General features: G+C 46.9%; 1 protein-coding gene across 3 annotated transcripts in view; it reads right to left on the reverse strand.

Moving 5' to 3' along the window:
* Nucleotides 1-2,982: 2,982 nt before the first annotated feature.
* The window catches only part of Colq (collagen like tail subunit of asymmetric acetylcholinesterase), a 64,080-nt gene continuing 40,236 nt past the window's right edge, over nucleotides 2,983-26,826 (reverse strand). For 2 of the 3 annotated variants that reach the window (XM_063257201.1, XM_013144046.3), the window contains exons 8-17: nucleotides 26,590-26,616; nucleotides 25,919-25,963; nucleotides 25,716-25,751; nucleotides 22,759-22,839; nucleotides 15,767-15,872; nucleotides 9,588-9,727; nucleotides 8,519-8,638; nucleotides 7,967-8,087; nucleotides 6,237-6,339; nucleotides 2,983-4,462 (exon numbers count right to left, since the gene is read on the reverse strand). In XM_063257201.1, the coding sequence (XP_063113271.1) occupies nucleotides 4,393-4,462; nucleotides 6,237-6,339; nucleotides 7,967-8,087; nucleotides 8,519-8,638; nucleotides 9,588-9,727; nucleotides 15,767-15,872; nucleotides 22,759-22,839; nucleotides 25,716-25,751; nucleotides 25,919-25,963; nucleotides 26,590-26,616 (849 nt within the window). In that variant the 3' untranslated portion in view covers nucleotides 2,983-4,392. The remainder of the gene's footprint in view (nucleotides 4,463-6,236; nucleotides 6,340-7,966; nucleotides 8,088-8,518; nucleotides 8,639-9,587; nucleotides 9,728-15,766; nucleotides 15,873-22,758; nucleotides 22,840-25,715; nucleotides 25,752-25,918; nucleotides 25,964-26,589; nucleotides 26,617-26,826) is intronic. The other variant, XM_063257202.1, reaches the window with a different exon arrangement.

Consider the following 26,826-nt stretch of genomic DNA (forward strand, 5'->3'; position numbering starts at 1 on the left):
CTTTACTTACAAATTTATCACTTTGTGGGCAGATAGTGAAGAGTCCTGGTGTGGTCAAGAGAATCTCAGTCCTCGGCTGAATCCTCGAGTATGAGTTGAGTAGAGCTTGGGCCTCTCTCTGGTACTGGCAAAGGCGTCAAAACCAGTTCAGAAACGAAAGCATTAAAAAGAAATCAGCCCAGGCTGAGAAGGCCAGTGAGTCCTGAGTCCTTGTGGTTTTCACCGTCATAATTACCCCGTTAGTGATTGTTTTCCTCCCAGTGAGACCTCAGCCTCAGGGTTTTATTCTCACTGCAAAACTTTGTGACTCAAACCATGGACTGTTAAAACTGTAGTCTGAAGCCCTATGAATAAAAAGAAAACATTGCATTCTTGCTTGGGTGATCTGAGCACACGAATCACTCAGAGAGTGTAGTTTCCATTTCTGCCTAGATTGAAACCTCCAGTAGTAGTTTTCAGGTACAGCACTCTGCACCTTCAGGTCTCTAATGCATCAGTCCAGACTCCATGTCAACCTCTCTCCTCATCCTTTGAGCCCACAGACCGTTCCATTCACTTCCTCCTGACTCTGTCCTAACCCAAAAGCAATGCAGTCTTGGCTGTTTGGCTTGATAAGAGGGCCATTGTTCCTCTGGTGTTTGACCTCCTTCCTCCAAACTGGTCTGCAGGCGTGCTTCTCCCTGGTGGTGTGCATAATGTGAGCACACCACCTACATTGAAATGTTTAGGGGGTGGGAGGGCCACTGCTCCTTTTTACTTCTTTGCAATAAGGATTACAGGCCAGACTACTGTCAAAATTGAGTTCATTTTACTATCCTCAAAGGGGAAAGAAAAATGACCCTGGTTCTGCAGAGAGTGACTGAGCTACTAAATAGTGATAACAACTCAGACAAAATCCAGTGCATCCTAAATGGTTTCTTGTCAGAAATTTTAATCATGGTATCAATAAAATTTGCTACTACCTTGGAATAAGGTAATGTAATTCCCAGTTTATAGATGAGAAAGCAGAGACCTAGAGAATTTAAGTAAATTACAGAGTAGGCAAGAGAGCCAGGCTTCATATTCAGACGTGAGAAGCCCATACTATAGTCTGCCTTTTTCACAAGTTATACCATCTCTTTCTTGAACTTCAGAACCCTGTGAAAGTCAGCCTCTCTGACTAACCCTTTCAGAATCAAGCACTTTCTGCTATGAGCAGTCTTCGCTAATGTTTACCCTGCTACTCAGTACCGACTTCTGCCGAAAGGAGAAGGAAAACCAGAGAGGCAATCGCTAGAATCGATGTTGTGTATGCCCAGCACCTGTCCCCCCACTTCTGTCCCCAGGGCTCAGTCCAGCAGCCACTCCTTCTCTATGCAGCCTCTGTGCTTCTGAGGACCCCCAGGAGACAGGCTAAGAGTGACACTATAACTAGCTTTAATTCAATCAAGATACTACTCTCCTGCCAAGTCAAGGAGAGACACCATCAAAAGGAAGCCTAGGAGGACCAAGACAGGATTACTGAGGGGCTTCTGGACAGTATTTCCCAGTGAAATAGATCTCTCTTCCTCTGGATATTGGAGGGTAGGGGTGCAGATATGAGCTTAAAACTGCACCAGTCAGCTCATGACCACCTTGAGGATCAAACTAACCAAAGAGAGAGATGCACATAGACCTGATAGCCGAGCAATGAGGTGGTGCTCTGATTGAACCATGCCTGACCTCCATCCACTACTGGACTTTTAAATTGTATGAGCCAATATATTATCAATCCATGAGGGTATCTAGACAGGCCTAGGCCATATTCTCCACCACTCCTTCTAAATCACCTCAGGAGTGGCTGAAAATATCCATCATTCCCTAAGGAGTACCCTGCCAGTGCCAGAGGACAGAGCCACACCTGCAAGTTCCTAGAATGGGAAGTTCCTTGTGTAAAGTCTCCTTCAGCTCCAAGAAGTGGAGAACCATGCATGCCCTCGGGGACCTGCTTCCCAGTTACATGTTCCCCCCTTTACTGTGTAGCACCTCACCTTTCAGCTGGCCTCACACTGTCTCAGAAAACAGTTTCCTGACACAGGTGAGCACTCAGCTGTCTATTGTGTGTCAGCCCAGCCCAGGCAGCGCACCCACTTCTGATCAGGGGAAACTGTTCTCTGCGTCAGGAGTCAGCATTTCAAGGAGGGCTAGGGTGGGGTGGGGAGGGGAGGAGGATCACCTGTTTGCCCTGATCGATCACTTTTCCATTTCAAAATGCTAATGCGGCAGAGTTGTCAATATTCTGTATATCCTTTAAATATAATTTTGAAGCCTTTCAGAACCTTCCCCAAAATAGCTGATATGTTTTCATATGGACCAGAAGGGAGAGGCATATGTAAGGACTTAGATCCCACAAATCCTATGCCGGCGCTCATCCCATACAGAGGGGCTTCCTGGGCACCTATGGCACATCCAAGCTCCCTCTGCAATCCCGACAAACAGCTCTTCCCTAGCTACCCCTCAGGCTTAGCAACATGTACAGGCTATACCCAGGAGGGCAAGCATGAGGAAGATAGCCATGTGGGCCTTGGAAGCAGGGTTAGGACATCTTGGCCAGGGAACTGGTTTCTTGGGAACCTGGGGAACATGCTCTAAGAGGAAGGTGTGCACGTCCTGCAGGAATTTCACCACAGCCCCACAGACACTTCAGCCAGCCTCAAGAGGGTCAGGCCTGACCAGGGAGCTGCCTTCCAAGGTATGGGCCCCTCTTGGCCAGGTCTAACTAAGGGCACTAATAGATCTCCAGCCTTAGCGCCTGGTCAGAGGCAGGACTGGGATAGCAAGATTAGGCTTTGTGACACTGAACTTTTTGATCTCTCTTTCTTCCTCTGTCCTTGAGGGAGTTGAAATGCTTTCACATTCCAGAACCTTCTTCAGAATCTGAGAAGCAGAACTGAATTCAGTCTCGTCATTCTATCTAGCAACACTGAGAGATTGGCCCCAAACCCCCAAGGAAGAGAGAGCCACAATGAGGAATTGCCTTTATTTCTTGATTTCCCATCCAGAAGTCCCAGCATGGTGGTGGAAGCATCGTATCCTCGAGACATTGCCTAGAGGCCAAGGGGACTAGCTGACCAATGCGTCTGCCTCAAAGACACCATCCTCGGCTGATGTGACCTCTGGGATACAAGGTTCACCTCTGAGTCACCCTAGATGAGCTAATGGACCAGAAGCTCCTGCCTGCTGAGTCTTAAAGACTCAGGCTCCTTGAACAGCTCTGCGCAAAGCCAGGAGGGCAGGTGAGGGTCCTCCATCTAGTTACTACTGGGAAAATCCTGGAGAAGTCATTGCCAAATCAAGCCAAGCTCCAGTCAGGAAAGGTGGTGATGAAAGGCAGCTCGCAGACCCCTGTAGGGAAGGGAAGAGCTCAGGCACGCAGCTGGGAGACACAGACACAGAGGGAAGGTCACAGGGTACTTACAAGAGTTGGCAAGAAGCATGATGGGGGCCAGGACAGAAACAGTCTCTGTGAGAGTATGCTCAATGGGACCCCAGACAGGGAAAACCAAGACCGTATCTCCCTAGAGACAAGGAGACTCCCATGCCCACCCGGTGTGGACTTGTGGAGTGAGACTCCTAAACAGGAAGTGGTCATGAAGGACACTGGCCAGACAGAGGTCAATGTGCATAGGCAGCTGCAAGGTTAAGATGGTGCCAGAGCTTTAGACACTCCGAGTTGTCCCTTTGGGAGATGTCAAGAGAGGCAGGCCATTGCCCTGGCACTGTTCACACAGAACGCAGGTCAGCAGGGCCTCCGCCCTTTGCTGGGGAGCACAGGTCTTGTGGCTCTCAGTACTTTTTTCACAGTTGAGTCTTCCTGGGGAACCACATCCACATGGTGTGGCAGTTGAACTCCCACAGCAAGTCCAAAGCTGCCGGCCACATGGAGAGAATGTGTCCACCTTTCTGCCTTGTGGTCTTCAGGCCTGCAAAGCCCTGCAAGCAGGCTGCCCTGGTGAGAATGGATGTGTCTAGAAGTCCCTCAGGCAGAAAAGTCTGTACCCCAGGCTTCTGGGGGAAACTGGAGCAAAAGAAAACAGCCCTGCAGGGCGGGTATGTAACAGTGCAAAGCCAAGTCCGTGGCCTGTTACAGTGACATTCCAGAAGAAAAAGGACACGTGGCCAGATGGTAAAGACAGGGAACAGTTAGTTTCCAGGGTGGACATGTGGAAGGTTACTCAGTATTTTGGATCCAGACAGGACACAGTGGTCCTAAATTCTTCCAGTCAGACCGTCAAAAGCACGACTCAGCAGCAAGAGCTTGTCCTCATTTTGTTCACACACAGGTTGGTGGATAACACTGGCCCAGGAAAATGCAAGGCCAGCTTGAGGAGGGTGGGAAGCGGCTGTCAGCTACACAGCCTGCTCCTCAGGTCCTCAAGTGAAGTAGCGGCAGGGTGTGGAGTCGATGTAGCAGTACTGGGTGCACCGCAGGTCTCCGTAGGACCTGAGGGGACAAAGACAAGGGCCAGGGAAAACACGGCCATGGGCAGCTGAGCTGTGCCCAGCTCCGAGGGCAAGGCCACATTCGAACGGCCAGCTTTGGTGACTGTCAAACTGCATCAAACAGCAGCTCCTGCTGCCCTCTCACTAAGGAGTGAGGACTCCAGGCAAAGTTTCCTCATTCTCGTTTGGGGTGTGGAGCTTGAGGAAGTTGAGTCAGGCTCTGGGGATACAGTGGAGGGACCAGGATGGAAGGGGCACTGGCCGTGCTCCTAACTCAGACAATCCTCCGTTCTCAGGGCCCTCTCTAGGACTGCCTGTGAGATGGGACACAGTTGTGTATCCGTGCAGCCCAAGATGACACCACCAGCCAGATGTGGCTACGGGGCTCTTGATATACAGTTACGGTGACTATAGAACTGACCTTTAAATTCAATTCTAATTATTTTGAATTTGAATAACAATATCTAGCAGGGGCAACCATACCCAGCAGTGCACTCTACACCTCTGTAAACGGAAATGGCAATCCCAAGACAGAGTTTTATACATGACTCACTCATTTACAAGCCTCTCTCTGGGGCTTCTGGGCCTTCACTGACTAGAGTGAGTCAGCATGTAACTCTGGACCTTGCACAAGTCTGTACTTTGGGTATAACCGTCTACACTGCCAGCACCTCATGGAGTCATCCAGCCGCTCAGCTCTGCTGACTCTGGCAGCTGCCTCTCAGGAGACTTCTAGTCTTTTTTTTTTTAAAACTATTTTTTTGTTGGTACTGGGAACTGAACTTAGGCCCTTGCATTTGCCAGGCAGGCACTGCACTCTCAGGGAGGGGGCAGTATATGCAGATGTGTGATTGGTGTCTGGGCCGAGCCTGCACAAGCTTGGAGGCTCCTGGTGACCATAGTGTGCAACTCCCCAGCCTGGTTGAATAAGCTCTGGTGGGCAGATGTTAAGGAGACTGCTAGGAAGAAAAAATGGAGGCGAGGAGACACAGGCCTAGCGTCTGCTCCCCAGCCTTGCTGAGGGCCTGAGGGACCCCAGAGATCTAAGAGGCCAGCAGACCCATCTGGAGTCCAGGGAAGAACAACATACAGTGTGAGGGGTAACGGCCTTCCTATCTACAACTCTGGTTCTGTGAGGAGGAGGGAAACACAGGGCCCTTCTGTACCACAAGATTACATTCTAGATGTGCAACCAGCACCTCTAGGGGCCAGTGCCTCCGAGATGGTCTGAGAGAGGTCACCATGGAGGCTGGGACACTAACACACATGTCCTGAGTGGCGTGATGACCCCTTGAGGACTCCTAGAGAAGACTTCAGGGGCCAGTCCCCGGAGGAATACTGTTCTAATCTGACTCTTGCCACAGGCCTGGCTGAGGGGCAGGAGAGTACTCCAGGGACTTCAGATTGTGCAGAAGTGTAGATTCTTTGGATGCTCTGCCATCACCCCTCTCCACTGGGCTTCCCTCTCAGACCACAGCCAGGAGGTGGCCTGGCCACGGTAACCTCTGGGATTGCCTGCTGGCTCCCTGGGAGGACACAGCTGGCAGCTGTGTCTGCCCCCGCTCAGCACCAGGGACTTCTGCTCCAACAGAGACGATGCACTGGGATCCAGCAGAAAGTTCCCTGCGAGTGGGGAGTATGCACTGTTATTTTTCTCCCTGCCCCAGGATTTAGAAAGTACCAGGAAGGTGAGAGACCCTGAGAAATGTTTGAGAGGGAGAGGAACGGAGGGCACTGAGGATGAGTGCCATGAGGGTGCAGGACCTCTTCCTTACCCGGGTAGATAGGTCTCACACGTCAGGTAGCCAAAGTCAGAGCCATCACAGTCCTCCACGCCTGCATGCCGGTGACCATCTCCACAGTAGGCCCGACGACAGCCTGAGGGGACACAAGTGAGGGCAGCCCGGAGAAGGCGGGGTGGCGCAGGCTTGCCTCAGCCTGTAGGGCTGTGCAGTCCCAAGGTCCCCCAGGGCACCACGCCTGTCTGAAAACCACTGTACCAGGCTTCAGACACCCCTACCCCATGCCTGTGCTGCGGACCCAGAGTCTCCCACGGACACACCGCGGAACCAGAGTGAGAAACTGGGACTCTAGTCAGACCCCTCATGTACTAGCCAGGGCCTGCCGCTGCAGAAGTGGGACAGAGACCCTGTCCACCCAGCACGGACCTCCGTGAGTTCCTGTGAAGGGAGAGGGAGGAGCCTGGGACATCTGACACAGAGAAGGAGCGCGGTAACTGCTGCCTGACCGCAGAGAAGGGCCCAGGGTGGTAACAACGGGAGCCCAGCCTGTCCCCAGGAACCACGTGATCTTCTACAAAGATTGCTACTCTCATTCAAGGATGAACCCCCTTCGTTTTTTCAGGATATAGAGATCCCAACTAGGTCTTTTCTACGGGGTGAGCACCTATTTGAGTGTCTGCACATGGGCAGAGGGGAAGGGACCTCAGGAAGGGATAGCATTAAAGGGTGGGCACCCTGGGAGTCCCCAGAGGACAGTGCTGCTACACCGTCCCCTGGGTTCCCCTTGTACACTGCATGTACCCCGCCATAGCTTCATCTTTCTGTTCTGTCCTCTCCCCTTAAGCTTCTTGAGGACAAGGACCGTGTGCTCTGCGTCGAATGACTCTGGCAAACCAAGTCAGAGACGAGCTCACCCAGAGCCTGTTGAGCCCTCACCATGTCAGACAATCAGAAGCTCCCAAGATCTGGGAGTCAGGGCCCCAGATGCATCTTATAGCGAAGGGAAGGCTCAGGCTGCGAGCCTGAGGGTCTCCCCTCTGACCTGCTGGCTACCAGAGCTTGCATTTGCACCCTGTTCTGACTTGGAAAACCATGCTTTTTACCTCTCCTGCTGCTTCTGTCACTTGGCTTAAAAAAAAAAAGCAAAGCAAACGCCCAGCACCGTGCTGCCTACAGCCTATGTCTCAGCAACGGCCTCAGCTGGAGGCAGCTAGGGGAGCCCAGCTTTCCCTCACAGGGCCTGTGTCACAGGGGAAGGGCTCTGAATGCCAACCTGCGCCTCCCCCCACTATTGTCTTTTGGTACTGCATACAAAGCAAGAGCCCATTACCTTTCTTTTGAGCTTGGAAAGTATGGTTTCTCAAATAGACTATGGAGGCTAAGGCAGTAGGATTGCAAGTTCAAGCCCAGCCTAGACAATTTAGCAATTTAGATTCTGTCTCAGAATAAAAAATAAAAAATGGTTGGGGATTTAGCTCAGTTGAAGACCCTGGGTTTAATCCTCAGTACTGAAAAAAAGACTGAAAAAAGAGGGGGCCTGGGAAGGCTCCCCTGGAGGCAAAAAGTTTGATTTTCACTGATTGATATGCTTCAGTAGTGGGAGAACTAACATTTGGCTTGAGATTGGAGGGTGGTCGCCAAGGCCATCAGGACACACCTTCTCTGGCTCCAGCATGGCCCCAAACCACTACACCTGGGGTCCAGATCACCCCACCCCACCAGCTGCTCAGGTCTCAGGGCCACCCTGGCAGGGCTCCACTCACTGACACAGTCGTCGCCCGCATCATGGTTCCCGTCGTCACACTCCTCCCCGGGCTGCAGGACCCCATCCCCACAGGTGCCACGCTGGTCTACAGTGTAATCCACAGGGTAGAAAGGGGTCAGCTGGCCAAAGAGACACACAAGGTTAACCTGGGAGGCGTCATGCCCAGGCAGTGGTAGGGCAGGGAGGTCACTGGGGACAGGTGCTCTGGGCCTGAGGGGCATGAGAGATGGGGCGTCCCTTGGCTTGGGAGTAGAGAGGTATTTTCCCATCAGAGTTCTTGACTTGGCAGAATACTGGGTCTGATGAACATGGAACTTTTGTACTGCAGGGTCCCAGAGACTGCTGGGGACCTTGGCTCAGGGGGACGGATGTGGACTCAGAAAGTGTGAGAAGCAGGAGGCTCAGCCCTGCCACAGAGACAGAGAGCAGTAGCTCTGTCCAGGCCCAAAGGACGAAGCCGGAAGAGGCTTCCTGTTCTTTCTTGCATGCATCCCTTTCCTGGTTGAGAGCCAGCAGCAGGGGCCATGCTGAGGGGTCTCCCGTGAGCTACCTGGATGGGGAGCCAGCCAAGACTGTCCTTGAAGTACAAAGATCGCTGGTCTTTGCGGAAGGCAATGGCATTGTGGGTGTTCAGCCTTTCAAGCTCCTCCTGGTTGTTGACCACGAAAATCTGCCAGAGAAAGCACTTGTGAGGGTTCCAGACAGCACTGCTCCCAGGGGCAGGGGAAACAGAGGCAGGAACTCGATCTCTGTGCTGGGCTGCTTCCCAGTGGGGCATGGTTTCATCACACAGTGTATCATTAGCTCTGAAGAGCGAAGCTGTCCTGACCACGTCTCTCAATTCAGTTCCTAATGTCTGAGTTTAAAATTAAGGTACCTGCCATGATCAGCCATGTTTAAATATCTTGGATGTTCCCAAGATTCACATGGTTAGGTAACTTGGCATCTGGAAATGATTCTTAACACAACGATCACACTCAAAGATGTTCTTTGCAGTATTCTTTATATCAGTGAAAAGCTTGGGCACGTCACACAAATATCCACCAACAGGGAGAAGTAAACCATGGCAAAGCTACATAATGGGTGGATGAGCTTGTACCCACTTAAATGATGTTTCTATGAATTGATGCCCACAGTTTATTTCAAAATAATTCCAAGGAGGGCAGGCAGTAAAGGAGGCATAAAGAAAAAAGAGGGAAACAGGATTAGATGTGAGTTAGTCATTGTCAAAGTTGGGGGAAGTATGCCTGGGATTTGTTCTTTTATATTTATTTGAAAATTGCTATAATAAAAGGTTCAGAATGGCATTTTCAGAAACAGGGCAGAATTTCAATAGATAACTAGAAGATCACATTTTTATACAATATAATCTGAACCATATCAAAGTTATTGTTTTTTAAAAAAGACAAAGGAAATACCGAAAAGTGAACCCATAACCAAATGGACGGTCTGAGTTCCTTCTTTTGATTTCCCGCTGTGTTGCAATTTCCTTTGACAAATGTGTGCCCAGTGTAGTGGGGAAAAGGAAGTTTTACCAAAAGGAGCCTTGAAAGGCCTGAGAGGACCAGGGAGGAGGTCCTCATGGACAGCCACCCAGACTTTTCCCAGAGGAGCCTCACCACAGGAACTCTTGGGGAACTGGGCCCGTACACGGATTCCCCAGAGGAAGGGTTGTTCACATTCCTAGGGGATCCACAGAGGCATCTTCCTGGAGGCCCGGGAAGTCCTCTTTCCCCTTTGAGTCCCATCACAAGATGTCCTAGAAAGCAACAGATCACTGTGTTACGAGCACCAAGGAAGAGAAAACCAAACCGTGCAGGGAGATATAAACCCCGGGTACAACAGAAAGGCATCTGGGGGCAGGCTTGAAGGAGAGATCCAAAGAGTTGACTGTGATCCAAGATGCGGTGGTGATAAGGGGAGAGACAGCTAGTGAGAGGGATAGTTTCTCCTTCATTCTTGCCTCACAGATAGATGAAAAGCTGTTGCTGCAGCCGCCACCTTGCAACAGTACAGTAACAGACGTAACAGAGAAGACAGCCATCATGCAGGAAAGCCAAGGGGCTCATGGAACTGGCTTTCAACAGCGATTTGGGAGCTGAACCAAAGCCAGGTACCGTTTCTCTCTGGATTTCCTTGTTAGAGAAAAACAGTGCCATATTTGTTCTGACTTATTAACGGGAGTTCTTGCAGAAGAACACATTGCTGAAGAATAACTTTTATTGTTTTTAATTATATATAGATATAAATATTTAAAGAATTTCTGGATGTGGGCTTCTTTTATTTCTCCAGGAAAAAAGTGGGACATTTATACACTCTCAGCTCACTTAGTCTTCACGGACACTGAGAAAAATCAGAACACATCCTGAAGATATGACCAGGAAATTTACTAACAATGTGGAAGAATTGTTAGGGTAACAAAGGTCACCTTGACTTTTGTTTATTTTTAATATTTGAGACAGTGTTTCATTATGCTGCCTAAGCTGGTCTGACACTGCTGGGTTCAAGTGATCCTCCTGCCTCAGCCTCATGAGTACCTAGGGCCACTGTGCCTGGTTTTACCTTGTCCTTTGAAGACCCCATTGTCCAGGCCACCCCTCATTCAGGCCAGTTTCATTCAGACTTCTAAGACTGGAATGTAGGCATCCATGTGTGTATACGTGCGTGCGTGTGTGTGTGTGAGTGTGTGTGTGTGTGTGTGTGTGTGTGTGTGTGTGTGTGTGCTGGGTGCTGAGACCGAACCCAGGACCTTGTACATGCTCAAGTGCTCTACCACTAAGCTACCATAAAAGCTCTCAAGGTGTTTCAGTGTCGACCGAGACTGAGACCTGCTGGCCCAGGGAGATGGTATTTGCACGGGCTGGTCCCTCTCCATCCTCTGTGCACCCCCTCCCCTGACTCCCTTCTGATCTGGCTTCATGCGTTACTTCCTCAGGGAAGCCGCTCTGAATCCTGTACCCTCTCGTGGTCACCCCAGACACAGTTTCTTAGCTCCTTATGTCTCTCCTTCACAGCATTTCTTTGTGCAGCCCACATAGGTGAGATTCTCCCATCAGGCTCTGTCTTCTCTGGCAGAACGTAAGCGCCACGAGCACAGCAGGGCTGCAGCTATTTTTACCCCCTGGGGCTTGACAAGGAGTTGGGGCATGGCACGTGTTTGATGAATGAGTGAATGAATGCAGACTATTGGAGAAGAAAGCTAGAAATCGTACTCTGGCTGGCAGAGCAGCGCTACAACAAAGTTTATCAAACAGGCAGAGAGGAAACAGCCAATAAGACAGGACTGAGAAGAACGGCCATGCACCCATCCTGGGAGAACAAAGCGAAACTGGAGAGCAGCCAGTCATGGGGGTCAGCAATATAATATCTGGGGCAGACAGGAACTGGGAACTCAGTGTTTAGGTGCCCAGAAGGACAGAAAACAAAATGATTTCAAGAGAGAAGTCTGGTTGGGACCACAAATAAGGAAGCTGCTGGTAAAAGACCCCAACTCCCTGAGCCCCCCACCAGCCCAGAGCTGGCTGGCAGAGCTGTTTAAGATCAGAATTCTGACAGCATGGAAAGGAGGCTGCCAGTTTCTTATTCCAGTTTATGGTTGTCTGACCTGACCAAAAATATGAATATGATTCTATGCAAAGAGCTCCAGTCTTGTGCTCTGATATTTTTGGAAGGGCCCAGAGAGACCGTCAGCCCCGGACTCTTCTAGGTAGCTAAGCACTTGGGAAGACTGAAGTGGGACTGCTCTGTGACCAGGGGCTCGAGCAGCCTTCTAAAGGCTCTGTGGCCCCATGACTCCTCCAGAACTATGGCCTCAGTGAATTAGGAATTTTTCCAGTTATCTAACTCATTAGTGGCAAGGCTGAAGTTTGAACTCATGTTTGACCTAACAATGCGCCACCCAAAAGATGAGCTCCTGGAATATTGACGCCCTCAGGAAGCTGGCAGTTCTCAGGTACCACCACTGTCTCACTTATATCCTTCCTGGGTGCAGGAAGGGCTTGGCTAGGTTTGTAACTTGATAATTGCAAATCACATCCTTCCTAGAGGCCTTTTGCCTTTATTCCCTCTCCAGCCTCTCTTTCCCTGACACTTGGGTAGCTAAAGAGCTGCTACCTTCTCCAACTTCCTGGCATCATCTGGCCTCATGGTGCTGGGCAGCAGAACCCCGGGGAGCCTCCTGACAGGACATGGCAGGGAGCCTAATGCCACCATGACGGTTTTCCTGCCACTTCCTTCCAGCTGCTGGGAGGGCATCCGTTGCCCCTGCCTGCTTCCTGCCTTCCTGAAGGTCACAGCAACCTGAACTCCCCACCTCAAGCTTGCTACTCTGGAGGAGGCAGAGAGGCCAGTGCAACAATCCTCAGAGGCCATGTGACTCTGGATGCGGGGTAGGGGTGGGGGGAGGAGTCAGCTCTGCGATCTAGTGGAAGTCAACTTTCTCTGAGGCTCCAGGTTCTCATCCTTAAAGGAGGACTGGACTGGGCCCAAGGAGACCAGCTCATGGTTAGTGGAACCCCAGGCTGTCACAGATGGCTTTGGAGAAGGGCTTCAGCATTTTGGATGCAGGTGTACGGTTCCTTCCTGAGAGCAGGTTCTGGACTTTTTATCATTCTCTCACAGGTAACCCCAGAATCCTTTAGGGGCCTCAACAGCCATGGAGGGTTATCCAGCTGGTCTTATGCATGGCGATTTTAAATTCCTGCCTTCCCCTTTTTCCACCTATGACCTCCACAAACCTTTACAAAGAACAAGGTTATTGTCCCAGTTTTCCTCCGTTCCCTCTTGAGCCCACTCTCTCTTGGAAGGCTCTTCAGAAAGGAAGTAACACAAAAGAAGGTGAAGAGGAGGGGACACTGGTTCAAAGAGAGGAGCCTGATCCTGCTTGGCTGCTGGCTGTAACCCAGCAGAGACGGGATGTGAGCACGTGCAGGACCAGCCCTGCTCAGCTCAGTCACCAGGTGCCATGGTGGGAGGTGGATCTGAAGCTGACTCAGTCACAGACCTTGTCCTCCAGGGACCTTCACCTAGCAGTAAGAGGAAACACATATGCAGGAAACAGTGCCCAATGTGGGGCCACCACAGAAAGGCGCTGTGTGACGAGCCTCAAGAGAAGATGACCTGCCCTTGTATCTTCACTAAAAAGAGGGCTTTGGAGGAAGCAGAGGATTTTGTTGTGCAGGGGGTGAGAAGAGAGTCATCTCAGGTCACACGGACCCAGAGAGATCACAGGATAATGTTCCAGCTTGGCAGAGAACATTATCTTGCTCTCAGGAAGCTAGCAATTCCCAGGTACCACCACTGATTCACTTATATCCTTCTGGTGTCTGCTGGAGAGCAGATGCCAGTCAGCCTGGGATCTGGTGGAGGGTGAGATAGTGGAGGGAAAGACAGTAGACATGTTAGGCTGGAAGAGAAGGAGCCAGAAGGTCAGGGAGGCAACACTGGACTCTGTCAGGCTTGCTAAAGGCAAGGAGCTACAATACACCAAAGATGGGTGGGCAAAACAGCTGGCTTCTGAGCACTGGCTCAGGCCTGGCCTTGTCATTCAACCCCAGGCCCCAGGAGGGAACGAGAGTACAAGTCAGATGCTGGGAGCCTTTATGATGGCAGATAAACTCTCTGTGTACCAATGAGCTTGAAACCCACACTTTTCAGATTCTGAAACTGGCAGCTCACAGTCATGGAGCTCTATGGAAAACTTTGGTTCCAGGACCAAAGAGGATGCAGACGAGGTAAAAGAAGCAACCAGGTCAGCTGGCTGCTCACAGAAGCAGGTTATGGGCAATGAACACATGGCCTGGGCTGCATCTCAAATCCAGGTTACTTAATTGGAGAGTGGAAGGGAAGGGATTTCCCTAGACAGACGGAAGACAGAACTCTTGTATGCTGGGGAAGAGACAAAGACTCCAAAAGAGTGGTTGTAGATCTAGAACATACAAAGAACTGGAAAAACATCAGGCCTCCCAAATTCAGAGACCTAATCCAAAAATGGCCCAATATGAGATGAATACACATGTCTCAGATGAAGAAATACAAATGGCAAATAAATACATGAAAAAATTTTCAACATCTAAACATCCAAGAGATGCAAATTAAAACAACACTGAGATTCCATCTCACTCCAGAAAGAATGGCTGTCTTTAAGAAATAAACCAACAACAAATGCTGGAGGGTGGGGGAGCTTTGGGGAAAAACAAACCTTCTCCACTGTTGGTGGAGGTGTAGACTGGTACAACCACTGTGGAAAGCAGTGTGGAGAGTCCTCAAAAAAGTAGGATTAGAAGCCACATTTGACCCAGCTATTTCCCTTCTGGGTATCTTCCAGAAGAATTAGAAACATCACACCACAGTGATATATGTGCACCCATGTTTATAGCAGCACAATTTGTAATAGCCAGATCTTGGAAAAAACCTAACTGTCCATCAGTCAAGGAATGGATAAAAAAGATGTGGTATTTTTATACAGTGGAGTACTACTCAGTCATATAGAAGGATAAACTGGAGACTTCTGTAGGTAAATGGTTGCAACTTGAGACCATACTCGTAAGTGAAATAAATCAGACCCACGTGTGTAAATATTTTCTCACTAGTGTGCGAACTTGAAAGAGTAAAGGATCCAAAATGTACACTAGATACTGTGAATTGGTAAGAAATTGTTCAAAAGAAAAGAGAAACTATGATGGGGAAAAAAGGGGAAAGAAGGAAAGATAGCTAAGATAATTATACAGCTAGTTTCTCTTAGTTCACTGAGAAGAAAGGTTTGTGCTAATATTGTGTGGGCAGTATTTCATGCCTATATCTTTACTCTGAGTAACTACTGTGAAGATAACAATACACAATGTATTAGTTATTGCTACCCTCCTATTACCCTATTTTGAAAGTCTGTTTATCTTTATATTTTTCTCTTTAAAAAATGGCTGTGAGTGCTCCATGGTAAGTGAGCCACAAAGACCACGACACCTAGCCTTGCTGTGTTGTGATACAGCTCAAGCCTTGCGTGGTGGAGTAACAGGCACCCCTGAGCCACAGCCCTGGAAGGCCGATATTCCAGAAGTGCCGACCAAAGGATGCAGGGACCTCCTCTGATGCTTTTCTGCCCTAATTCACAAGGATCACTGCCCACCCCTTCTGTGACAGTTGGAGAAGGAGAGAGAACCCCAGTGCCGAGGACTGAATCTCCTCCGCATCCTGACAGCTTGGGGTCTAGGGCCAGCTTCGATTGGTTTAAAGAATGTAACAAAATGTGTTTCTTGTATGTCCTGCAATGTGGCTACCAGCACCTTCACAGAAACGTGGAAAAAGGCTGCAGTGCGATTTTAACGTCTTCACTTTTTAAAGAAACACATTGGAATAAAAATTATTTTGATTTCTTTTATAAACTGAGGACGAAAAAAGTCCTGTACACTCAGCGGTTCTTTTTTTGTTTTTTCTTCTTGGACCTAGAGAAGGTGTCTGAGAAGCCTTGCAGGGGACCAAAATAAAGGACACAACTAATCAAATTAAAAAGATTAAACAAGGTAGCAACACACTCATGCACTCCTGGACCTTGGACTTTTGGTTCCTCTTTAGGAATTCTTCCCTATCTTCAATGCAGATAAGTAAAGTTTATTTCATATGGCATTATGTGTTGCTTATATAAAAGTGGAATGAGGGAAACTATAGAGAAATTACAAAGACAGTAAAGTGCCTCTGGCAGTTTCTAACTGAAGACAGAAGGTGGAGCTCTGTGGTGTCTCCTGGTGTCCTGTCCAGGGCAGCTGGCACCCCTGTAGATCCAGTGAAGCTGTATAGCTCTTACCTGCAGATGGGGGCCCTGGGGGTCCCGGAGGGCCTGGACGGCCAGGTTGACCAGAAGGCCCAGGCTTGCCAGGAGGGCCCACAACTCCACTATCTCCCTTCTGTCCCTGATGGAAAGAGAGGCAGAGCCTGTAATGAGACCATGACATAGACATCTTCCTTCCCCACTGCACTCTAAGTCAGGACCAACTCGGCACGTAGGAGCAAAAGCTGAGGGCACGACGCAGCCCCAGAGGTCCCGAAGACCAAGCTCCTAAAAGGCTCAGAGCAGGCGATGCTTGGAAACAGTGATGGTGCTAAGTCGGCAGGCCTTGGTTCGTGCGCTGTCCTAGAAACTTGACATCAAACGGAACCCATTCACCGCTCCCCCAGCACGAATTAGAGCCTGGAGCTCCAGAGACCAGCAGGGATTTGGGCCAGTCCTCTAGCCTGGAGGTGGCAGTGGAGCCTAGAATTAGGTTTCCTTCCCACCTGTGGGACTATTTTTATTTCACCTCAAGAGCCATCCCCAGCCACTGGCTTCCTGTTGCTCTCTGAATAAAGACCCAGCTCCTTCCTCAGCCTCTGCAGCTGGCCTTGGCCAGGCTTCCTAGACTCTGGAGTTTTATGCATTTTGGATCTCCAAGAATACTGAACTTGTATCTGTCTTCCCCAAACTCTTCTTTCTGGGCCGTTTTTCCTTTTCCCTCCTCTGTGTCTTCACCTCTTAGCTCAAATGTGCTTCAGCAAAGATCCCTGACCTCCCCCACCCAAGTGGGTTCCTTCTCCTGGCATCAGGTCCCTTCACTCGGAGCTTTCCCTTCGCAGCATTTATCCAAGACTGTAGGGCAGAGATAATCTGAGTGTCCTTTCATCACTGTCCTCTGTGAGACACGTGCTTCCTGTGGGCTGGAATCTACCGTGCTCCCCTCCCCTCAGGTCAAATGAGGGAGGAGGAGGAAGCAGACAGCGCAAAGCACTGAGAGGTTTGTTGATCTGTAAAGCAAGAAGTTTCACCTTGACCATGAGACCCTGTGTATCTCATTGTCCTTGCTTTGCGCCTCAGTTTTGTCTTCCACAGAATGGGTCCAGTAAATATACTCCTGCATAGGTCTGTTGTGAGGCTAACAAAGATCACAGACACGGAAACATGGTTTGCACAGGGTGAAGGGTTAGGTGGAGCGAGGCGAACGGCACAGCAGCAGGTCTGGTTTCATCTCTTTCCCATGGTGAGAGAAGACCTGAGTTTTTAAATAAAGGCACCCTGCAGCTGATGCAGTCATAATGAAAGTGGAAAGTCAGTCCCCAGAAGGCTGGAGACAGGCAGATTAGCAGCCACTTGGAAAGCAAAGAAGTGATCTTCACTTGACTCTTAGCTACAGAGAAGATCCACACAAGCTTGTGGTTAAGGTCCAGGGCCCCATACAAAGTTCAAACTATTGGTAAGGTTGAGAAAATAGAACTAGAAATAAACTAGAGAGAGACATTCACTTAAGGAGTTAAGGACTCCTGGGTCGACACAGCCCATTTTATTTGTACAAGAATAATAAGACAGCTGGGATCGCTAGAGGGCTGCGGGAACAGGCAGCATCCTGGGCCCTGCCTGCTGCTCCTAAAGCATGATTCGGCTTTCCTTTCGCAAAAGCCATTTCTGTACCGACCTTGGCTCTTCGCTGGGCCTACAGTGCTCCACAGGCAATGAAGTTTGACTTCCATTTTGTACCCTTTGTTTCTGTAAAATTTGGGTCAAACCTCTTCTCAGGTCTACATACAGATATGTTATTCATTTACAGAGTGTCTGTCTAAAAACTGGCAAAACGAGGTGATTAGCCCTGAATTTATAGAATCTTACCCTTTTCAAGACTGAAAACCCCAAAGAGGTATATACACGAAATGAGTCAGAGAAAATTAAATGAAGTGCAAATAAAAGCACTGCTACTGTAAGACATTCTGGAATGTTGTTTAACAAGGGTATTATCCAATTGATCTGTAGCAAATGTGATTTTATTTTTTAAAAGAAAAGCAGCGTGCTTTCTTACTATTTTTTCTTTGCTTAAGTACTTCAGTTGCTTTATTCTGTATCTGTAATCTGCAATCTCCTTTGTTCTTTTTAAATTTTGATTTGTTATAAAATTGCCAAATAGAAGTGTTCCAGATATATAGTTTGTACCTGTATTTTTATTTTATTGTGTCATATTCTTGTAAGTCATTCTTAACTGACCAATGATTGTAGACTGCTTGAGTATTTTTTCTAACAAAACAAAGCAAATCACACACATACACACACACACAAAGAATGAAAACCCAGGAGGGGTTCTTTTCAGAGACATCCAACTATGCTTTCTCCAGTCACTGTCCTGAACCTGCTTGTGCTGAACTTTCAATCACTGGGAACAAAACCAAGCCACAAGATTCTATGATACTATGATACTAGGACTGAGATAATGTTCCACCAGGGCCCAGACCCCCAGCTAACCTTTAAAAGTCCGACCTTCTGCCTTTGTGAGTGGGCCAGTCTGAACCCCAGTATCAGAATGTGTTGCCTTCAGCTACCTAAGCTGGAGTTCTTTCTTATTTTCCCTCTAATTCCCTAATTTAAAACATCTTTTCTGTAAATTTGTGCTTTGGTTTTCACTTCTCTTAATACAAAAATTAAGGACCCGGGCCAGCTGGTGACACGGCTGCTGCCACTTCCCTGGGCAAGTCCTTTGCTGCCTGCTCTGGGGGTTTCTACAGCAAATCCAGCTCTCCATTCCCCTCAGGGCACCCTTAAAGTGACCCCGAAGAATTGTGCTGGTGTGCACTACCACAGGCTTTTCCCCACCCTGCCCTGGGCCTAATCAGGGTAGTGACCACTGACCTTTAGGTGGCTCTGCTTACTACACTGGGCCTGGCAAACTTGCCCACCTGATGAAACCCAATCTTTCACACATCTGAGAAATAGCATGCTAGAGACTCCCTTCCAGTCAGAAAGGTGACATGCGCCCTGCTGCCTGGTCAACATGGCCATGGGGACCCTCTCGACAATACCTCAGGAGTCCTTAAGTTCTTACTGTGGAATCCGTGAGGTCACTTTGTTTCCAGTGTCATCCTTTCGAAGGGCATTCTTAAGCCCAGTTAAGCTGAAGCATTTCAGGAGGTCACCAAGATGGATCCCAGAATGGCAGAGGAAGTCACACCAGCTTAATATAGGCACAGCTAACCCTTACTTTTCTGACAGCCAGCTCAGCTGGCTCTAAGCACAGGAAGAACACAGCTTGCCGGACCTGGAAACGTTCCTGGCTTCTGATACCCAGCAGCAAGCGAGTCCTCAGCACCAGCACGTCTTCAGCAGGTCTAAGGGGGCAGCATTCTCTGGGGAAAGCGTTTTTTATTTCTTACTCGCCACCTTAACTGAAGGTTTTTAGGAAAAAGACCACAGGTGCTTTCCTGAATCTGCCAAAGGCAAGTCCTGCAACAGGAGGTCACAGGGAAAGGAAATGAGAAAAGCTGGTCGCCACACCCTAAATTCTGACCCCAGCTCCCAGCAGCTCCACCTCCCTGGGCTTTAGTTTCCTTGTGAAAAGCAGGAAATTGGGTTAAATGGTTTCTAAAATCCTTCTGGTTTGGAAATTCTATCTGAAATCTCTTCTAAATTTTTTTTTATTTCTGGCTTTGGATTGACTTACAGTAACCTCCAGGAACTTCTGATACCACAGGTGCAACCAACCCTGGGTACAGGACTCTACGCTAGGAAACGAATTCACGAGGGAAATAAAGCAGCATGGCTGGCTGCCAGAACTAACCACGGAGTACCTGCTGCCTGCGCGGGCCGGGGCGCACCCAGGCTGGCTGTGACACTTTGTAGGAAAGATGAGCGCGTTCCCTCAGCTGCTCTGAGCTCACAGATGTGCTTTTGGGATAGCTTTTACTACAGTGAAATCAGTATCAGCGGGGTAGAAAAAAAATAGGCTTCCTGGTCTTGGTTTCCCAGAAAAAGACAAACATTGTCTGAAAAAAGTAGAAGATGAAAGTCAATCAACTTTTTCTTTTGTTCGTGTCCTGTGCTGGGATGGAACCCAAACCTTTGCACACACGAGGCAATCACTTCACCCGGAGCTCTACTCCCAATCACCAACGGGCTTCTTAATCCCAAAGCATAAAATACTCAGAATGGAAATCACCAGCAGGGGAGAACAAGACAAAATATTTCCTCTCCTTTTTCTGAGCCTACCTTTAAGGAAATTGGTGACTACAGTAGCACTGTGGAGCCATTATGCAGAAGTTTGAAAATTAGACTGGAATTTTGTCACTTCAAAAGTTCTTGAGAGATCTGAATTAGCTAGACTGGAGTCTCTGCCATTCCTAAATTTACATGCAAGAGACTGTGATTAGCTTCAGAGTGTGACCATAGTCCTAAACCCTGGCTGCGTACTAGAAAGACAAGGGAAGCATAAAAAACAAAACAATGAAAATCCTGCTGAAGGCCCATTTCAGGCCAACTGTATCACAGTCTTTGGTAAGTAAAGCCTTTGACAATGCTGTGGGAATCTGTATTCAATCAACACCCAGATGGTTTTGCTGTAGGCAAAAGTTAGCAAAGCAGGTGTAGTAGGCATATCCACACAGGATCTAGCCCAAAGAAGTCACCAGGAGAATGAGACAAGCTTTGCACCCCAAATATCCACCTTTCACCATTATACACAATATGGTTAGACCTCTCTTGTCAAAGCCATCTGCCGCTTACTAAAACATGATACAGGTATTTTAAAAGGATTTTCTCAAACATTAGTGAATATCTACAGCAACAAAAAAACCTGACTACTGTGATTTTAACTAAAAAAGTTAAGGACAAAAATAACTATATATTATATATAAAAGAAACAGCTTGGAGTATAAAAAGAATAATTCTGGAAAGAATCATACCAAACTGTACAATTATGACCAACAGTTCATATAGTTGAGTGTTGAAGCTTTAGATGTTTTCTCTTATTTTTTCTGAATTTTGTAAGTTTTTGTGATATTTATAGTGGAATTTATAGTGGAAAGAGAAGTAAAAAGTTGACAAAGTGGATGGATTGTATTTATTTTTTAAAAATGAATTTTAAATGTTCTTACCAGAAATAATTGATGTAGGAAGTGACAGATATGTTAATTAGCCTGACATGACCATTCCACAATATATCTATCACAGTATAGTTCCAAATATATAATTATTTGTCAGTTAAAAATAAAATAAACAAATATTTTAATATATGTTCAAAATATCTTTCTTCTAACATTTAAAGGCATTATCATTACAAACAAGTAGTGCATGTAATCATACCCCTATATCAATTTTAAAAATTATTTACATATAGTTGATCTCCCAAATTTAGAGCTCTAATCCAAAAAATGGGCATCTGGGATGCATATACACTTCTCAGATGAAGAAATACAAATGGCAAATAATACATGAAAAAATTTTCAATGTCATTAAACAGCCAAAAGATGCAAATTAAAACTGAGATTCCATCTCACTCCAGAAAAAAATGGCTATCTTTAGGAAATAGGCCAACAACAAATGCTTGGAGGTTATAGGGAAAAAGAAACCTTTTCCACTGTTGGTAGGGGTGCAGACTGGTACAGGCACTCTGGAAAGCAGTGTGGAGAGTCCTCAAAAAGCTAGGATTAAAGGCCCCATTTGTCCCAGCTATTCCCCTCTTGGGTATCTTCCCAAAAGAATTAAAACATCATAGCACAGTGATATATGTGTACCCATGTTTATAGCAGCACACTTTGTAACAGCCAGATCTTGGAAACAACCTAAGTGCCCATCAACCAAGGAATAATAATAAAAAAAAGATTTTTAATATAATAGAATATTATTCAGCCATAAAAAAGATAAACTGGAGCCTTTTATAAATAAATGGATACAACTTAAGCCCATAATTATAAGTGAAATAAATCAGACTCATGTACAAGCACTGTATTGCTTCCCTGGTATGAGAAGCTAAAAGAGTAAATGAGATTATGAATGTATATTAATTCTGGAAATACTGTCACGTAAGCCTTCCAAAATTTTCCTCCTTTTTCAAAATTATTTTAAGGATTTCAAGTCTTTTGGGTTTCCCCAGAAAATGTTATCTTCAAGTGTTTCACCTTAAAATGTTTATTGAAATTTTAAACCACTCCATAATGTCTTCTAGTTCTCTGTATGTAGATCTTGTAAATTTTGCAGTGAGGTTTATCACTATTTGTATTTTAATACTCTGGTAGCCGGTGTTTTGCTTTTGTCTGGTACCACGAAGTGGAAGTATGGTCACTTTTCAATAAACATTTAAACAATACAATTGAATTTTAACTATCTTTTTGAAATAAAAAGGCCAATAAACTGACAAACGAAAAGGAAGGGGCTCCTCTCAGGAGTGGCCAGACACGACAGAAAAGACTGAAAATTTTCCCGAAGCCCTGAGAAAGTTCTAGAGCTGCCCTGGCAAACATACCTCCCTCTTTCCTTCCCATCAACTGCTCAGCACAGGAGCTTGCTGACCAGGAAAGTTCAAAATGAGCAATTTCCCTAAGTCCTTACTATGCCCAATAGAAAGGATCATTTATAAACTGGGGTCCCATGTGGGGAAAACCACCCAGTCACTGAGTCCCAAAAGACCTTTAATTGCAAGGTACTATCTTCCTTTCTCGAAAACCCACTTGTCTGGAACACGGAGGGCAAAGAAGTTTCCCGAGGGAGTGAGCAGAGTTTCCTTCCATTCCTGTTGCTTTGGTTAAGTTAGACTTTTTCCTGGGAGCCGAAGACCCCCTCTGGCTTCTGTGTTAGGTGCAGCTAAATGACCCACCCTGCCCATCTGCTTTGGAACTGTGGCCAGCCTGGACCAGCCAGGAGCTCCTGCAAGTGGTGGTGCTTCTGTCCCCCAGCCCAGAGGATGCTCGAGTCCAGGGCTACGGGACATCTCTGACTGACCTTACGGACCTGCTCTTTTTGCCTCCAGGTGAGAAAGTTCTGCCCTGGGGAGGTGGTAAGCCCTGGACCTTTACCTGCTTTCCTCGCTTTCCTGGTCTTCCTGTGGGTCCTCGATGTCCTGCTATCCCAGGCTCACCCTTTGGGCCCATTTCACCCTGGAAAGAAGAAAGAGAAGCAAGAAGGAACTGAAGCATGCAGAGTGGGCTTATCTATCTGGGTTTACGCCATCACTGCCCGTGAGGCAGCTTCTTGATCACTCCAAGTCTTTTCCAGGGGTTAGGTGGCCTGGAAGCTCAGGAGACTGCTGGTGTCACATGAAAGGCAGTCTTGTCTTTGGAGGAAAAGACCCTGAGCTGGTTGCTTATCACCTGAGAGGCAGCGGTGGGGCAGTAGATATTTTAGTGGCCAAATTGGAGGCCACATCCAACATAACCTAAGTGCAGGTCTCTATATTTTGGTCACATGTGGGATACTCCAAACTGGGGAAAAGCCTGTTTTAGTTAAAGTTTTTACATTGTGCTTGATTTTGTTTTGTTTTTTTTTAACACAAAGTTAAATCTAGTGGTTTTAATGATTGGACATAGCTTTGCCAGTTATCATCTTTGGGAAGCTTGTACCCATTTACATGGTCTTCATCAGGCATGTACATTTCCCTGCTCTTTAGTAAATATTGCTTTGAGTTCCAATTCCCTTCCATTGATTTAGATAAAAACTTTTTTTGTGGGGAGAGATGTTGCAAACATGCATTCAGATAGTCAATATTATTATTGCACAAGGGATGGAATGATATGAACGACATCCCCAATTCAAAATAATTTTATATTAAACTATCAGAACCAAATGTACCAGCCACAGAATTTCATAGCTTAGGCCAACGTTTTGGAAAACTCATTCCTCCATCATACCTTTCCTTTTTCTTCCTCATGGTCTTCTAGGAGTCTAGACTTTAGAGCTGGTCTATAGGATTACAGCTTTTTTGGGACCATGACTGCGTAGAGGACATTATGCCTGCCTCCTGCAGTCTCCTTACAGCCCAAAATATACCTCCAATGAGAAAACTTAACAGGTCCAACCATGAGACCTTCTGCTAGTCAGCAGCCTGTGCTGATCAAGAGCTGCCCTGGCCACTCAGAGACAACCGTAGACACCCGGCAGTGTGATACAGTGGAAGATTCTGGAGAATACACAGTAAGGGCTCTGAATGATCTGTCAGCTCAGCCACCATCACGAATTCATCCCCATTCAAGTCCCAATATCTTGCATCACCAAGAACTGTTCTTTAAGACTGTGCCTTCTTGCCAGCTTGTGGTATCCTTCTGCATTCCTGGTGGTGAGAGTGTCAGGGGACAGGATGGATTCTTTGTTGCCATGGAGATGTTTGCACAATTTCCCCTTGGCTGTTTAGACAGACCAGGAGAGGTCTTGTTTGGCAGGATGAAAACAGTAGTGTAGACAATATAAATTTTTAAAAGAGATTGCTAGAAGGAAGTGTGGCCCTTCTCTTAACCAACTGGAAGCAGCCAGCAATTTCTTGATCTAATTTATCTCTTAAGACCTAACTATGATAGTCATATCAGCTCCCTGAAAGGGAGAAGGAACCCTTTGGATGCCAAGCCTAAAAAATGGTGCAGGGGCCACAGAAACCATTGTACCTAGTTTTGTAGTAACTTACAATTCTTTGAGGTTCACTGTCACACTGAATAAAGATCCACACTAAATGGTTCATTGCTTTTTGTTTTGTTGTGTTTTGCTTTGTATTTTTGAGACAGGGTCTTCCTATATAGTTCAGGTTGGCCTTGAACTCACTACGTAGCCCAGGCCAGCCTTGAATTCATGGCAGTCCTCCTGGCTCAGCTTCCTGAGTGTTGGGATTATAAGTGTGTGCCACCATGCCCAGCTAACCTAAATGTTTTAAATGATTTTTTTTCTTTTTTATCTTGTTTATATAATGTTTTGTTTTGTTTTGTTTTTTAATCAAGACCTCCTGTTTCTATAGACTTCAGACTGGCTTTGAACTTGCAGCAACCTTCTCACCTAAGCCTCCCAGGGAGTAGGAGTATAGGCCTGTGCCACCATCCCCAACACATTTGTATAATGACTGAAAATATTTAAACATACTTAGCTACTAGATACAGTAGGATAAAAATTTGTCTAAGTTTGAAAAATAATACTTTAAGATGAACCTTAAAAATCAAAACATTCAAAAAGCACATCCACTTGCATGTTTGAAAATATTACAATTTGAGACTTGAGTTAAAATATTTTTCAATGTCAATGCATTACGGTATGAAGAGCCAGTGTTACGACACTGGCTTAGGAAATGTTTTTAATGGTCATTGATGCGTTCTCTCTATTCCCGAGTGCTTCCCCTCATCCTGACCTCATCCTTTTTCTCAGACCCTAACAAGTAAAAGCTTCTAAAAGTCTGATTTTATACTTTTTGTTATATTTGCCTATCATTCTATTCTCATTTACAGAATATTTTTTCTTTAATTTACCCAAAACAGACTCTTGAAATTAGGCCTTCTCCTACATAAGACGTTCACTGAATATTTCACTATTTTAATTAAAACATTAAATACAAACTTACCTACTATAAAATGATTGCTGTCGTTCAGTTAGAACAATTCTGCACACATCTGACTGTATGCACACCCCACTTTAAATCTGTGTTTCAGGAGTGTGGGCAGCAGCGTCATCAAGCCAAACGCCTGGGCCTGTAGCTCAGGTCTGAGCTCCCTGTCACAGAAGTCCCTGCTTTTGAACATCACCATGTCCCTCTTAGAAGCAGGGAAAGCAAAGAAGATCCTCTTGCTATTTGGACAGAACAGTCTGTCTCCTGTTGAGCTGGAAACCATCCTGCTACCCTCCCCTGGTAGGTAGGGAAACCTGACCAGAACCTGTCACAATTAAACCCATTCTCCCTGCCTGATGAAAAGGAGCCCCAGCATAGGGGCTCCTTTTGTTGTGTTTGGAGGCCTGAATTTTTTTTTTAACTGAGACCTGTGTTTTACTACTTCTAGGTACTTACTTTCTGCCCCAGCATTCCAGGAAATCCTGGGAAACCCTGTGAATAGAGCAACAAATATTTTGATAACACTTCAAAGGATGAGCTTGGTCAGCCATTTTCAAAATGGAGGCTTCTCTGTCCATCCATCCTTCATTCCACGTATGGGATGAGCAGGGAGCCATCACTTCCACTCTAGTTTATCATTTCTATGGACTGGTCATTACCTTTTCACCTTTGGGGCCCAAGTCACCCCTTTCACCTCTCAATCCCTAGGAGGAAACCACAGAGAGAGCCAGTGAGTTAATATCATGGTAGGGTACAGTAGAGGAAGTGAAGCATTTCAAGCTGAAGAGTTTCCCAAGCCAAAACCCTCCTTTTACAGACAGATGACCTAGAGATGCTGGGTGGCTTTCCCAGGAAAGGAAGACTTTGTGATCTGCCTTCTGTTTGGACCCCAAAGATGTCTTGAATTAATAAAGGACAACTCAAGGAAAATTCTAGGTCCTGTGTTGTCCATAATCTCATAGGAAATTTGTCTCCAAGTGTCTGTTGGCTTTTGTTTTGTTTTGACAGGTGAGGAGACGAGTCTGCAGAAGCTGCGTTTAGGGACACATACCTGCTGCCTTCCTCCAGCACCCCATGCAAACTGTGCCCATCCTCTACCTACCCGCTTCACTCATCTGCTCCATGCACAGGTATCTGTCTCCACTGTGAGCTCCCCCTGTCCTGGAGGCCTCTCTCTCTCTAGCCACTGACAAAGGACAGAGGAATGGATGAGAATGACTGCTGCAGGTACTGACTAAAGGGAGACCTCAGCCCATCCTTTGTCCATTGCTGACTCAAGAGCCTACAGCCCAGACCAGGTCCTGGGATGGCATTAGACATAAGTACTGACCTTTTCTCCTTTGGATCCAGGATAGCCCTAGAGGAAAGCAGAAAGTGTATTTACAATCAGTTTTTGTTTTTTGTTTTTTGTTTTTTGTTTTTTTTTTTTGGTACCAGGGATCAAACTCACAACCTTGTGCTTGTTAGGCAGGCTCTTATGCCGCTGAGCTAAATTCCCAGCCCCTACAATCAGTGCTGTAAGGTGGTTGGCTGGTCTGAGAGTGCAAGAAATCCCTGGCTGGGATAC

This window comes from Cavia porcellus, unplaced genomic scaffold (assembly GCF_034190915.1).
Source record: "Cavia porcellus strain 051 isolate PalLab524CR breed Dunkin Hartley unplaced genomic scaffold, mCavPor4.1 scaffold_10, whole genome shotgun sequence".
NCBI classification, from domain to species: domain Eukaryota; kingdom Metazoa; phylum Chordata; class Mammalia; order Rodentia; family Caviidae; genus Cavia; species Cavia porcellus.